Here is a 15,865-nt window from a genome sequence, read left to right on the forward strand (position 1 = left end):
GCTTCCTCCTCACACTGTCTGCAAACTTATCTGAGCACAAATGCCTGCCTCTAAGACTGCTTTCTTGTGTTGTTTTCTTAATGAAAATGATTGGCACAGAGCCTGCTGTTCCTTATTGCTAACTTGGGGCCTGCAGTCAGAAGGCTGCCCAAAGGCAGGAGGATTAGAGGGGCTGTGAAGGTCTGTGCCCAGCCGCAGCTCTCCAAGCCCCAGCAGCAGCCTGCAGGGCCCAGCACCTCCTGCCTCTCCTCTCAGAAGAAGCTCTCTAGAAGCTGGTGGTAGGCAGCTGGGCAGGGCAGCATGTCCACGTGTCACAGGAGCAGGAAGGAGAGTCAGTCAAAGTGACGCCCCTGAGGAGCAGGAGCCAGTACAGGCACAGTGGTAGTGGTGGACCATGCCCTGGTACCTTTACCCTCTGAGTGGTCAGCAGGGAAAAACACAAGGACAGGAAGAGCCCTGGGGAGTTGCCATTCCTTGAGGAGGAAGTGAAAAAGCGGGGGCAGATGGCAACTCCCTTTGGCATGAGAGGCTGTTAGGGCTAAGGTGGGGGTTGGGGACCCAAGGTGGGTTCTCAGGAAAGGGCCTGAACGTGAGGAGCTGAGACCCATCTGGTGCCAGCCCATGTTTTCCATTTGGGCAAGAGGTGGGCAGCACGTCGGTGGGGTCCCTCGAAGCTTCCCAGCAGGTGACTGATAACTGGCTCCTTACTGAAGCTCCCCAGGGTGTGTGCAGAGGTGCGAGTTCTTTCTAAGGTGCAGGCACAGCAGGTGACTAGGAACTATTGCAAGTCTCCTTTTGCTGCGAGCTCACACACGAAGATGGGTCTCAGCCCAGGACGCTTCTCTCCGTGCACCTCACCACTACGAAGCAAAATCTGCTCAGTGCTCCATGACCTGGAAGACTGACAAAAGGCTTTCTTTCGGCAGCCAAAATGACCTCATCCCCTCTCGGAGCCAGCGATGCGATCCTGCTTCAGAGCGCAGCCCCCGCAGGTAGGCACCACCGGGACCCTCTGACCGGCGGAGGACCCCGCGGCAGCGATAGCGGGTGGCTCCGAGGAAACCCCCGCTGAGAGGAGAGCGGGAGATCAGCCTCCGAGTCAGAGAGATTGAGCCGTGTAAACTAACCCCTCCCACTGCTATGGACCACTGTAGCGCCCATTTTCACATGAGCACCTCTCGCTAAGGCGGCTCAGAGCCGGTAGAGGCTGAGAAAGGAAGAGGGAGAGAGAGACACGGAGAGGAGGGAGCGAGCACCGGCACTGATGGACGAGCCAAAGGGTAAGGACGGAGCGTCCCGTGGGCGCTGGAAGCGGCGCTGCGGGAGGCAGGCGGCTCCGTGCCGGCATCGCGCTGGAGGAGGCTGTGCACGACGGGCTCGTGCACGTTTACCAGCCGAGAGCGGGCTGCGGCGTCCCCGCCTGCCCGCCTTCCCTCCCTCCTGCCCCGGAGGCTGCGCGGGGTCCTCCGGGCTGGCCGTGGGCGGGCGGGGGACCCCCGGAGGCGCAGCCGAGCGGCGCGTGCCTGCGCTTTGCAGAAGTTTGGCTCCGTCAGTGCGGAGGATTCCCTTCCTGGCGCTGCGGGGGAAGAGGCGGCGGGGCCGGTGGGGGCTCCCTGGTGCAGCCTGGCGCTGCTCGCAGCGAGCTCGCGGCGCGGGGAAGGGCGCTGGAAGCCAGAAAGAGCCTAAAGGTGGTGGAAGGCGCTAGCTCTGAGGTGGGGAGAATCGCTGTGCTGTGCTGGGGGCTCTCTGGGCTCGGGCTCAGAGCGAGAACCGGCTCGGGAGAGGGAGGAAGAGGAGGATTCCCCTCCGAGAAGCCTTCTCGCCTTACTGCAGCCCCGGGCAGCAGTTAGCTGAAGATGCTTATTGCATAGTTATTGATTTGAACTCTTGTCCCAGGGCTTGCCTTTTGTAATCAGCCGCTTTGTTGCGCGTAACATGAAGCATAGCAGCGCTAGTGGCACTTAACGTTTGGCAGAAACATTTTCTAGCTTAAAATCTGCTTTTGTCTATCTGGATGGCTTACACTATTTACAGCAACTTCTGCAGCACGGGCTGTCTTTCTGTACTGCTGACAGCACGGGGCTCTTTGTGTGGGGCTTTTAAAACAAAGCCGGAGCACAGACACGCAGGCAAGTAGCAAACGGGTAAGGGTCTGGGCAGAAACTTAGCCGCTGAGCTAGATGCTTAGGGGCAACAGTTTGCACTAGTTTGATAGCTTCTTGTCCAGAAGCTCTCATCAGTGTTACAGCAGGGAATCAAAAGATGATTCAGTTTTTCTGTATATAAACAAAAAGGCCAACTAGTCCTCTCCGTGTTTTGAATGTCACAGAATGCAATTAATGGTTTTTTGAGTGGAAGAAGTATTTTCTCAGTCTAATGGACTTCAAATTGTAAAACATAGGCTGGTGGAAGTGGGAGGATAGCTCATTAATTTGTGCAGTCAGGAGTGAAGGTAGACCTGTTTTCTGCCTGTTTTGTGTATAGGGGCTGTAACAGGCTTGAAACGCTACTCCTCATCTGAAGGAAACCCGTACGTTTAATACAGATACAATCAGCTCTGCATTGAAATGTGGGTCAGTATGCTAGCATGGCCAAGGAAGAAATTCTCCTCGGGGTGCTACAGAGCAACAGATTGTATCAGTGGTCAGCATGAATAACTTCTTGTGCACAAAGTGTGACAGTCAATAAATAAATAAACAAATGTTACTGTGGGGACCTTCAGTCTGGGGAAAATATGGTACTGATATCATGCAGGCAGCAGTGAAGTTCAGTCGATCTTCTAAGATTAGTAGAATCTGGCATAGAAGGTACTGAACTGAGCAAGACGTAGTAACTGTTTTAGAATTTTACGGTAATTGTTCCAAAAATAATGCCTCCTATTTATTTCCATGGAAACGACAACAAAGAGCACAATTACACTATTTGATAAAGCTGATGTTCGGCTAAAAAGCACTAATTTGCAACATAGTCACCACCATTAGCAATGCATTTTTGCCAGCTATGACCAATAGTCTGCATGCCAGGCTAGTAAACATCTGCATAGCCATCTGGAACATGGTTTGTCTTTCACCTTGCTGTCTGTTGCCACTGCTGAAACACACTTCCCACCACCTCACTGTGCTCACCTCCACTGTTTGATCTCCATAAACGTTCAGCAATGGTCAACGAATATCAATGGATGCCATTTTTTCTGCATGGAGGAATTCAGTTCTACACCTTCACTTCGGATGCATCTCCATGTCAGACAGCATTGTGTCAGACTCCCCTTCTGCTGCCATCTGTCACAGCAACAAAATGTAACAGAATGTAGGTGAGAAGTTTCAACCTCTACTGCCACGTCACCAACATCTGCCTCTTATGTGCTGGGCCAACATAACGAAATAGGAGGCATTACTTTCAGAACAGCCCTTTTATATAGATGTCTTAATTGCTGCTGTCAGGTGACTGCTCTCTATGGACCAATGATTGTTCCACCATGCAGCAGTGTGAAGTAAGAGCTGAGGGAAAGAATGTAAAGGAATGTCAATAATGGCTGCAAGTTCAAAGAATATGAACTGAATAGCACTCCAGAAACAAAAATGAGGATGACTTTGGCTAGCTCTTTGGGGGCGGTGAAAGAAGCAAACAAAAGTTGAAACAAGTGAAGAGAGGAAATGGCGGACACGTGATACTACATACTGCCTGTGAATTGTGGGAGATTAGATTTTTCCCTGACATCTTGGCACTTTCTCTAAATTAAGTTAGTAGGAACCAGCACAATTCAAAGGAGTGTTGTAGAAACAAAATAATGTGTATCTAGCAACCCCATAATCATTTTGGAAGTAGAAAGGGTAAGACTGTAAAGATGATGAAGGAAAAAAAAGCACAATGTTTATCAAAAAAACTGTTTTTAAAAAAACAGTTAAATGTTTTCCCACATTTTGAAGGGGGATGAATTTTGGTATAAAGGAACATTTCATGTAGTATTATAACTAAGTAGCTTGTTCTGTTAGATTAAGGTTTGTGGGGGAAATAAAGTTTTATAACAATTTGAGATTAAATGCACCAATTGGTTATAGAATATCTATGTTCAGTGATGCTAATTTTCAACAAACACTAGTGAAATCGCCAACAATGGGAAAGATAGAATATCCTAGGGAACTGTTATCAATTTATTTTAACATCAGTGGTAAGTTGTTGGAGAATCTCCTGTCTGATCAAGTCTTAATGGTTGGTTATGGAGTATGAAGCTTCCCAGAATAGCTTTCAGAATAATGTTATTGTAGAAATGGATAGTGCTGCCAAAAATAACAGGAACTAAAGCACCAGATAGGAAATTGCTCATCCCAGATGGAAGCAAACTTGTAGGTTCATGTGGTTCCTTCAAGCAAGGATATTAATCTGTGTCCTAGAATGGAGATAGTCCTACTTACAAGAGGGTACAGCAGGATTGTGTTCCCTTTGGTTTGAAACTCAAAGGCTGGTTAATTTGTTTACAAAGAGGAAAGCACTCCCAAGTACTCTTGCAAGTACCAAAGTACTCCAAGACCCTTGCTTTCCTGAAATCTTTTTTTCTGTACAAAGCCGAATTAGGGAATAGATATCAAGAAAGTCTGGCACGATTCTCATCTGGAAAAAACAGGCTCCGTTTTGTCTTATATATATTATTGCTATTAGCATCCTCTTCAGAATTTCTTCAATTGAGGTTGGAGGCTTTCAGAACTTTTAGGAAAAAAATATTCTTAAAAATCAAGTGAATATTAGTAAATCTAGGCTGTAAGCTAAGGGAATCCCTAAGGCCTGACTTCCCAGATGGTTGGGAACCAAGTCACGGAAGGGGAAATGGAAGAAATCTTCCTGTCCAGCATTTGATAGCCACAGGGTGGATGAGTGTAGAGCTAAGAAGGCAAGCAGTTCTTTATCTGATCTGTTTTCCAATAAATTATTTGCAATTGTTTTATTTTTCTGAGACAGCAAATGTAATTGCAAATAGTAAATAGAAATCTGCCTCCACAGCAATAGATGCGTTTCTGATTTTTTTTTTTTTTTTTTTTTTCTTTCTGATTACAAAAGTGTCCTTGTGATTCTCCAGGAAAAAATGAACTAATGGATTAAAACCTGATTAACAACAGACCTCAAAAATAGTTATCAAAGGAAATCATGATTCAACAGCTGTGCTTCCAGCGGTATTCTGCAACAGGTCTGATGGCAATAGATATTTTCAATAATGATCTAAAAAACATTTAAAAAATCATTCTGATTTACAGATGGAGCTTGTCAATGCTAGGAGGAGCAGTACAAATACCAATTAAGTCAGAGGAAAAAGTCTGAGAAAGCCAAGAGTGGTTGGAAACATAAAGAGCAAATAATAGGCTTCAAGCCAGCTTGTAAAAGCACAGCTAATGTAACTTTGGGAAGAAAGCTGGACATTCAAATACTGAATAGACTAGAAAGATTTCCAGGCAATTTTGCCTTGGAAAAAAAAAATGCAAAGGCATGTAGGTATACATACATATTTGTATGTGATAGCTCTAACTCATTAAAGTTTATTTGCTTTATCGTATGCACGGCTGCATTGCATGGTAGACAGGAAAAAGTTATTCTCTAGGCAACCTTCCTGTAGCCAAGCAAACCTATGTTTACCTCTTAAGTAGTGTTTACCAGAAACATGTAGAAAATGTTCAAGGAATTTTTGAAGAATAAATTTAAGAGGCTGGACAACTGAAAAGGGAAGGTTATAGAAGCTGTAAGTGACAGTCTTTGGTCTTTCCTTGGTTGTTTAACTGGCTTAGTATGGTGCAAAAATACCACATTTGGTCACATTCCTTCTTTTCCCAGGACATCTTTGTACCTTTAGCACCTTCTGGTTTGAGAGCAACAAGTGAACCTGACTTCACAGTTAACATTCCCTTTTTACTAACATCTTGTGCTCACTGGCTATGTACTGCTGAGCTTTCTCTGACTTGAAGTGGTTTGAGATAGGAGCCAGATTCTTTCAGCAGTATCTGCTCAAAGGGGCTGGGATGTGGCTAAGGCAGAAGGGGTTAGACTGAATTTGGGGGCGAACTAAATGATGCTGAGATGACATTGGTCAGCAAGACAATCTACAAAGGATTATCATTGCTTGAAAGCAATCAAACTACAGTTGAAAAATTCTGGATTATCTTCACAAGAGAAGCACCACAGTTGATTTTGCAAAAGATGAGTTAGATGGGACCATTTCTTCAATTATGTTTACATATCTTTTTGTGAGGTGAGTGTGAGAATTGCCTTTCTCTCTCAGCTTGGCAGAAACTTCCCTGAGTATAGCTGAAATGTTATGGCAAGCACTTCCAATATGCTTGTGTGGGGAGCATCAGAGCCCAAAGCTGTGCTTCTGCTGTCACGTTAGTTGGATGTAAGTCTATGCTTCAGTGATGAAAGAGGGGCTTGTCCTTGGCTCTTGCCTTGGTTTATTGTTTGTTGTTGTTGCTGTCATTGTTGTTTTTTGTTGTTTTTTTCCTCCTGAAATAATTTTCAGCTTATCTGGCTTGAATGCCAACACCAGCCCAAGTGAGAGAACAGGAGGAGGGGAGGAGGTAAGGGTGAAAGTCACTTGGATCAAAGCAATTGTGAGTTTCATTGTAAGGCGAGGCATGACACAAAACCAGTCTTGTGCTCTGAAACAGTACTGCATTAGCAGTACAAATTAAGAAGTGAATTAAGGAAAAAAGTGTGAGAGACCAGATGGAAAGAAACAAAGTCGGCTAAGTGCACGCTGTGCAAATTCATCCACTCACGTCCTCTTGTGCACTTACCACCCTGCTCCAAATTTGGCTGGAAAAATAATCTTCCTAGCCTCCTCTGTGGGCCCCGTCTCCTCTCCTGCTTGATGTCCCTCTGGCCCTTGCTGTGCCGGCTGTAAGCTGCTGCTCTCCCTGCCCGAGGACAATGTAGGCAAGTTACTGGTCACTGTGTGCAGTGCTCTGCCAGCCCCAGCAGTGCTGCAGATTGCATCTGCCACCTGCTCTAACTCTTGCATGAATCCTTTAGGGCTCTTGCTAGTCCCCTCCAGCTTGGGAAGAGCTTTCCGGGAGCACCTGCATCTCTGTTTCACCGTCTACCTTCAGATTCCTTTTGTAATATAAATGTATTGTGTAGGCAGTGATTAAGTCTCTGGTAGGAGATGTATGCCCATCAGCCTGCCCTGCACTGTCCTGTGCTCCATGTTGCTTTTGTTTAGCTGTATGCTACCTGGCTACTGCCCATTGAAATAATCCTCATAGTGGCTGAACGGTGTACTGGCTGACACCTGAACCTTTCCTAAAGCGTTTTTAATTTGCACAAATAACAAGCAAAGAGACGTTAACTTCTATGTGTTCTCCCTCTGCTTCTGATCCTCCTCAGAACTTTCCCCCTAACCTTGCAGGGTGGGGAGTGCTGGATTGTTCTTGAGGAAAAGAAAGGAGGAAAAATTGACCTCTTTTTACAAAGCAATGAAAGTCATCTTTTTTTCTCACTATCTGCCTGCAATCTGTCAGCCAGAGCTCAAATAAGAATTGGCCTCTGAGCTTTACTTGCTGCCTGGAAAAGGTGACTCAGCAGCTGAGGATGTATGAACCACTTCTGTTCCTCAGTTCACAGTGTTTTCACAGTCTGCTCAGAGAACTGTTGTGGTTTCTATATATTAACTAGATGACTGCAGCTGAGGGCAGGGGTGTCTGTAGCCTCTGCCTGCTCCTCTCTGGGCTGTGGTAAGAAGGGGGAAGACTTCTCCAAAACTGAGGGACAGAGAGAATTTGGAGTCTCTTCAACTTGGCTGATGAGATGGAGATGTCCATGATGCTTGGCAAAGCCCAGGGAACAGTCACAAGGTGGGAGGGAGGAAGGAGCTCCTGAGTGGAGCGCAGTTTGGAAGTTGGGAGCAGGTTAACAGTGAGATTTGTTTCCCAGCTGAAAACTGTCCCTCCCTCCTACCTGCTTTTTGCCCAAGTATCAGCTCTTCAGGGAGGATATTTGCTCTTGGTCAAGTTCAACCTTTAGCTGCTGGTTCCAGCAGCTGTGTGAGGAGTGCTTTTTGGAGAATTTGCCTTGGGTTAAATATGCCAATAGTAGATCTGCAGCTTCTATTTAGCGTTGCCTTCCTGAAACAGTGTAGGAAACTTACAGTTTGTTAGCTTTGTCTGAGATCAGAAAACACAAAGCCAGCTGAAGCTGAAAGGAACTTTAAAGCAAATGATTATGTTTTGTTTATAAGACTTGGAAATACTGTTGTGACAGAAAGGCATAGAAATCACAAGGCAAAAACAAAAAAAAAAAAGTTCCAGCAGTGTTGTTTAGGAGTTCTTCTTGCATTAGCCAGGGAGAAGTCAGGTCTTATTTTGAAAAGGATCAGGAGTTTGAAGAGGAGTAAATCACACAGTTTAACACATGGAATTGAGTTAAGCTATTTACCCAGCCACTGAGCAGGGCAGTCAGAACACTGCTCCTTTCCCACGCTGCTCTTGCCACTTGGTTAGTACACATGTGGCTACAACAGCCTGACCTGAGAACAGGGCCTATCTGAAGAGCAGCTTGGTGGAATATTTTAAAAAGTCTGCACTTGTACAAGTGCAGGATGTAACACCGACAGAAGACAGACTGAGGCAGAATAGTCTCCTTTTTTTTGTGGCAGAGCTTGCAGATGAGTTAAGCCAACTGTGAAACGAAGCCTTTGTACTTTATCTTAAAAATAGTCAGTTTGCAACAGAACCTGGCCCCATGCTGTGAACTTCTTGTTAAGCACAGTAATTTTACTGTTGCTTTTTAGGTTACAAAGTGTGTCTCAGCTTTAGAAGCCAGTAATTTCTCCACCAATTAGAGGGCTTTTTTGTGTTGCTGTAAGATTACAAACTGGATCCCGTCAGCCTTGCTAGGAATAGATTCCTTCTGTAAATAGGGACCTTGGAGAGGCTTTTCTACTCATTTACTTCTCAAGAGACTGCAACCATAAATGTACATTGTCATACGTTGCAAACCACATCTCTGGAACCTTTGTTGTGGTGCAACAGTAAGTCTTAGCTTTGCTAGCATTTCACAGAGATTACATAAAATGCAGCAGCACTGCTGTAAGGTTGTCCATAACGCCAGTGTAAAGTAGTAAATGACTCTTTTACTCTGGCTTCTGCCTCCATCCCTGAATCTGGACTGTGGGGAACAAATCCAGGAGTAATTCTTTCCTGCAGTGGGGATCTGCTGCCTCTCTTTTTCTTCATGTTTCTTCTAGCCTCAATGACATTTCTTGTTTTTCTCACACTTTTAAAGTAACAGCAGAACTACACAGATCTTATAGTATGAGTCATGTGTGTGTACTTTACTAGGCCAATAATGCCATAGTTGCTGTTAGTCTGACAGAAAACAAGAGAGAACACACCAAAGCAATGGAAGATGAATTTTAGAGTAGGTGTAGCTGAAGTGTGTGCTGCTGCCTTATACCCTGGGATCTCTGCCTCAGTGGGAGCAAGCGTGCTGGAGCCTTGGTTTGTTGTTAGGGGAAGGCTGAGCCTCAGCAGACAGAGAAATGATGGTTGGCTCCAGTGTTATCTGTCGATCTGCTGAGAGAAGGCTGTGACATGAGCATGGGAAAAAGTCTTTGCACAAAGGCCTCCTTGTGAGTCCTGTGATCCAGCTACAGGATAGCTGCAACTTTCCTCTGTCGCCAGGAGCTTAATGGAGGAGGCTGATGTTCGTGCCATGTGTGCTGTGTCAGCATGGTGACAGAACACTGCCAGGCCTGAGCTACAGAAGTGACATGGTCTCACCCAGAACCATCACAGGGAGCTGCTTGCTGTGTGAAGCTCCAGCATTACCAATGAGATGTAACACCCAAGGGATAGGGTGCGTTGTTTCTGCCACGCTGGGTGCTCCAGGCAGGAGGCAAACCATGTCCGAATGCAGAGCTGTATGCTGAGCTCTGCCCTGTCTGGCTGCTTTGGATATCTACCTCTTTCTGTTGTGCTTTTATTGAGATCCCCAAGACCTAACCAAACCAAACGGACCTTTTCACAGCTGCAGGGATGGTCTGCGGTAAAGCACTGGTTCTGGCACAACATGCAGAAGGCAAGCGTGCAAATGAAGAAGCAGAAAGACAAATTGTTCCGATCAAAGCATAACGTGTGTGTATTACAGGGCTGAATGAAGCAACAGCAAGGGCTAAAAGCATGGTGTATACTGATAACCCTGACTGTGACCAAGTGCAGTAAAGCTGAGTAAATATTGGCAAAGCTGATCTCTGCGACAAGCCCCGTGGTCTGCACCCCGATAAGGCCCCACCGCAAGTTCGTCAGCTGGAGGCCTGTGTGCTGATAAGGGCCCCACACGGATGGCTCCTTGGGACAAAACCTGTCTCCAATAACAAGATGGCAGTGAGGTTGCAGCATATCCCGTATGCACCTCTTCTTTCTCTTCCATCAGGACAGCAGACTGTAGGCATTAAAGATAATCAAAATTAGCAGAGGCTGGGCAACCAGCTGTCCTAGAGCTCTTGGGGTTGAAGTTAGCAAGATCCTGAGGCAAAGAGATTTCACTGCATTGAGTGTTAGCAAAAGACCTGCCCAAAAGGATGTTGGTGCCAAAAGGAAGAATCTAAGGGATGCAGTGAGGACACGTGGCATCTATGAACCCTGGTCCACTGTTGTGTGGAATTTTGCCAGACCTTGAAGCGCAAATATGAGGGAACCAAGTGTGGAGGAGGGAATGAGCAAGAGCGAAAAGATTTTGTAGAACACGCATCCTCTTTCTGTTCTGTGAGAACTTGTGCTTTTGCAACATTAATCTCCTGTACCATTGCTCTGTTAAAAACTGCCTGCTCCATACTTAAATTAGAAAAAGATGTGAAACTTTAGTTTGTTTATAACTTGTTTATGATGTCACTTTGAGTAAAGTCAGGAGAGTTTAATAAGTTTGTCTCAACATAATCTGTGGTTCAAAAATGTGTTCACTCCCATATTGGGCTGAGAGAAACTGATGGAAATTATTTGGCAGAAATATTGGATGGAATAGGAGGACAAGGGAAGATGCTAGAGATTTTCAATAATGGAAAGAGCAAAACTGAAACATCTCAAAAGATGTTTGCCTTCACCATTCCTACATGAACCAAGTTGGTTTCTGGTGTGTTTGTATAAAGGGTGAGCAGGTGGTGGCCCACTGTTGGGAACTGTCTGAATGGGTGTTGTAGAGATGTCTTAATGCTGTTTTTTTTAGGATATTCTGTCATCTTCATATATTGCTTTCTGCTTTTGCATGGCTTTCAGTCCACATGGTAGAAATCCTATCCCAGCCAATTTTAATTAAAAAAAAAAATAATAATAATGGTACATTACGTATCTGTTCTGGGGAATTTGTACTGATAATAGCTGGAAACTTCAGCTCAGCTTTTCTCTGCTATGGGTAACTCCTAAACATAACAGTGTTTTGCTATTCTTCTTTCCACTTGAAAAATGTTATCAAAGGAGAAAGTCTGGTAAAGTGTTCAGGACAATCTGAAAGATCAACAAGTACTGATTAGTATTGTTTGAGACGGCTCTTGCATGAGTTTTCTCTCTCCATCCTACTTCTACCTTGTCCCAAAGGAAAGCAAATATCCCAGATTGCAGGATGTAGATGTGAGTCACTGCTTGGTTTTTAGTGGTGAGAAAGTTGACCGCTATCAGTTTTCCCAAATGGGAGTGGAAGCCAAGAAAAATCTTGTCACAGTATAAGTTAGAACTTACTTCTTTTGAGCTCTTCTGTCCTTATCTGGCTATTTACTGCACCAGTAGATCTGATACGCTGATTCAGCATCCTAAGGAGAAGCCAAGGCAGCTCCAAGCTACACTTAAGGAATTACAAATGGGACTGTTAGAGTCACGAGTTTGCTCCTTAGCTGATTTATAAATGGTCTTGTTTTCTTTCTTGCTCTTTTGTCCCAGAGCTGTTAATAAATAGTCTTTTATAACTCCCATGTTCCTGCAGGAGATGTGAGGAAATAAGCCACTGCCCTGGGGCAGGCTCTGCCAGCATCACCCAGCAAAGATCCTGGTTTAATGCCTCCAGTGCAGCCCCAACAGGCAGCATGCAGACAGGGGCACTTGTCCTGGGGGTGCGTTCTTACAGCATCACCCCCTCGTTATCACTGCTGTGTGTCCACACTGCCTTATCCAAAGCATTTTGTGTCTGTATTTTGAACTGCTTGAGACAATAAAAAGGAATGAAATAAGGAAGACGTGCAAATTGAAACCCGGACTATGGCTTGATTATAAATGGATTTCCTTTCCTGAGCCAGACTCTCCTCAAGATTCACTGTATATCCTGGTAATAAATAATCTGAACTTTGGAAACTTCTAATCTCCTGTCACAGACCATTTATCTGGTAAAACTCCTTTGCTGTTTTGTTCCATGAGGCTCCAAGCATTGCAAAGTGCAAGGCTTCTAACCATGAAAATTTGGGTCCATATTTAACTCTTAATGTTTCCCAAATCTGCTTTTGCAACCCTGAGGCTTATATATATATATATATATATATATATATATATATATATATATTTACATTCAGACATTTTACTAAGGTCTCTGCCCTACAACAGGCTTTGGTCCTCTGTTTTCTTCCTGTTGGTTATCCCTAAAAATACCACAGGGTAATTTGTTTCCTGCTATTTGAAATGGAAATAGTAGCAGCATAAGGAACAGAGCATGATATTCATGCCAAATATCATGAGCTGAATCCTCCCAATGGTTTGTGGGAATCTTAGTTATTAAAGCTGACCTCTGAGAAATCAGTATATTTTTCCACTAAGGCTAAGCAGTGAAGGCATTCCTCAGCAGGAAACAAAAACTATCCCCAGCTGTTCCCAGTGTTGTGCTCTGCCATGAAGAAAGGAGATAGCAGTGCTGACAGCTGGAGGTAAGTGGGAAAAGCTGAAAGCGATTAACTAGCAAGCAATCTCTTTTATGCATGCAACCTTAACCTTTGTTTATTGAAAGAATACATGAGGGCTGCTGCCCTGCCTTGGTAGCAAAGCACCTCTCACTTCATCTGCTAGAAGTAGTTGCGAAGGGAAAGTCACTACCAATTTCTCTGCTTGAGTGAGTGATAAGCATGTTAGGGTAGGAAAAGGTCACTGGGTATCTTGTAGGTCTGAGACATGCTCCTGTAGAAGAAGAAACACCTGTGTAGGAAATCATACTTGCAAGGAGTGGCGAGATCCAGGTACAGGCAAAATCCCATGTACAGGTGAGCTGCATCCATCCTTCTGCCTATGCACCATCATCATACAGTGCCTTTGCCAGCAGCTCTGCTCACACTGTATCAGTCTGGAGTCCTCTTTGTGCTTCTGCAGCCAGTCTCCAACAGCCTTTGGTCCTGAGTGGGAAGTGAAACTTTAGGAGAAAATCTGCTTGTTTTGCTGTGCAGAAATGCTCAAGAAGCTCTGCTTTTCTCTGGCAGCCACTCTGTGTGCATGTGGCACTCCTGGAGCCACGTTACTGTTTTGGAAGCTGGGGAAGTAAGCCCCTGAAAAGCGGTAGTAGTGCTTGATGTGCAAAGCAATCCCAGGAATCTGTGATTCAGAGAAAAACGTCCCTGAGATGCAGCCTCAGCCCTGTGAGGCGGGAGTGGTTGTTGGTGGAGAAGGCAAATGGGGAAACTGGTGGCTACTGGGAGGGTGTATTTTTACACTTGGTATGGTGTAGAGCACACTGTGGGTGCTGAAAGGTTTGGACATATTTTCTCTGTGGTTGTTTCTGTGCCATAATCTGGTGGGGTTTAGCAGTATTTGCAGTGCTTGAGACTTTGTTCTCTAGGAAGTTGCTGAACTTTCTCACCCAAGTGTGGGTTTTGGGGTGGGAAATGATTCTCCTTAAGGTGCTTCCTTTCTTTTGTCATGGCAACTTCTGCATCATGCTGATGCAGGGAGGCTGATGGAGCATGAGGAGGGGAGCTGTGCTGGGTGGCTTATGTGCCTCCAATCACCAATCTGCTTATTAAAGTAGTGGTCCCACTACTTCACCACCAACTGTTAAACACTTGTAAGCAGTGGTGGTGTAGGGCTGAGCTGGGAACTATCAACCAAAGAGAAAAATACGCCCTAATTCTGATAGAGGAAACATTGCTCTGATGGTTGAGTATTATTAAGCAAGTAATTCGTATTTGTTCTGTATTAACAAATAATATCTAGTATTTAAAATGGTTTCGCAAAGTCAAAATACTTGAGCTGAATCAACTGAGTATTTAAAATAATCAAAAGGAATGCAAATCAGAAACAGCCTAATAACTTATTCTATTCACCAGAAGCCTTAATCTAACAGTTGAAAGTTATGCTATTTTAAGAAAATAGCGTCAGTGAGAAAGATATGTATTTAGAGGTGAGAGGGGGAAATGAAACTGTTTGCAATTAATGCAAATTCAAACTCAGAAAGTGTAGGAGGTGGTCAAAAGCAGCATAAGAAAATACGGCCAGACACTTAAGAACAGCAGAGAATTGAAGGGCACTGAGCACAAAAGGATGCATAGCAGCAATACTGGCCCACTGCAAGTCAGTATACTGGAACTGTCAGTGGAAACAGAACTGAAGGATGTTAGTGCTTGAGCCTGCTTTGTTTCCTGTAAGAAAAATAGATGCTTTTACATAATGAGATAGCTAAGTGTATTTAAGTAATAACTTGGGTGATAAGCTTGAATTCACAAGATATTTTCTGATGCAACTTCAAACTTTGTGGGTAATGACAATAGATCTTCTCCAGTTAAATTATAGCCTTAATGGGCTGGTAACACAAATTAATGCCAGAAGTCATCTGGTAACATCTGATGTAACTGCTAACAGTTGTTTCTTCTGATTTGAAAACCTCTTTGATGTGTGAATCCTAAAGAAAAGATCATAAAGAGGGTCCAGACTTGGAAGCCTAATAAAACATCACATAAATGTGGAAATTAACTGTCTAAAGGTCATTGTGTCAGCAGTATCTTGCCACTTGTTGGTTGTATTGGAGAATATTGAGTATCTCTGTCTAGCTACTGGGATGCAAGCCAGCAGAATGCTTTCCCACAGAGAGATGACTTAATGAAAAGAGTTGTGGAAGTTTTGGTGGGGCTGGGGTATAATGGCAGGGAGCAGGGCTGGGAAGCTGCATGCAGGCTGTGCTGTGCGTGTGCTGCAGTGGGAAGGTCTCTGCCGAGGATGTGCTTTGTGTGCAGGGCAAAAGGGTGTTTGTTGGCAGGGTCTGCTGCCTTTAACTCTCTGACATAGCTTCTCTAGCACAAGCGATGTGGGACTGACCTGCACAAAGCCCCTCGGGGCCACTTCTAGCTGCGCAGGTGGCTGTGGGCAGGGAGAGAAGGACCCTGTGTGATGCCTGCTCCTTTGTTTCTGTCTCTTGCTGCCACTGCTCAGCTCTCACAGCACTCCAGGAATGTGGTATGCTTTTTTTTTTTCCCCCCCCTCATATTTTTTTCCCCTGAAACACAGCGTTCCTCCAAAGCATCCCATGCAGTTTCCCCAGGGTCATGGTCCAGCTGTGACTTGTGAAGCAGCAAAAAGATAAGGTGCCCCCATCCTAAGCAATGCTTGTACACGTGGGATCCTACTTTGTCACCTTCCCTATGGCTTACCCATTCTCACTGCCAGAACTGGCTTCCTGACATCTATCTCAAACTTTGCTGAAATTCTTTTCCTTTTACTTCTCATTTGTCTGAAGATGATGAATGTCTTCCTTGCTCATCTCTTTCTAAACTAAACAATCCAGTGCCTTCAATCTTTCCTCACGGGTCAAGTTTATAGATCTCAGATCTATCTATCTTGCTCTATTCTGGAGCTTCTCCAAGTAGTGTACATCTTTCTTGAAAGGCAGTGTCCAAACTTGGGCATAGAACTTCATATAAGGCTCTACCCATGTT

At 44.8% G+C, this 15,865-nt stretch overlaps 1 protein-coding gene across 6 annotated transcripts in view; it reads left to right on the forward strand.

Annotated features, from left to right (window-relative positions):
• The first annotated feature begins 549 nt into the window (after window positions 1-549).
• ENTPD1 (ectonucleoside triphosphate diphosphohydrolase 1) overlaps window positions 550-15,865 on the forward strand; it is a 30,591-nt gene continuing 15,275 nt past the window's right edge. Inside the window, exons 1-2 of one of the 6 annotated variants that reach the window (XM_085229308.1) lie at window positions 1,335-1,712; window positions 3,156-3,306. In XM_085229308.1, coding sequence (XP_085085434.1) covers window positions 3,195-3,306 — 112 coding nt within the window. In that variant the 5' untranslated portion in view covers window positions 1,335-1,712; window positions 3,156-3,194. The other 5 variants (XM_019617712.3, XM_003208064.5, XM_010714581.4 and 2 more) reach the window with 5 other exon arrangements.

Source organism: Meleagris gallopavo, chromosome 8, assembly GCF_905368555.1.
Source record: "Meleagris gallopavo chromosome 8, MGAL_WU_HG_1.1, whole genome shotgun sequence".
Taxonomy (NCBI): Eukaryota; Metazoa; Chordata; class Aves; order Galliformes; family Phasianidae; genus Meleagris; species Meleagris gallopavo.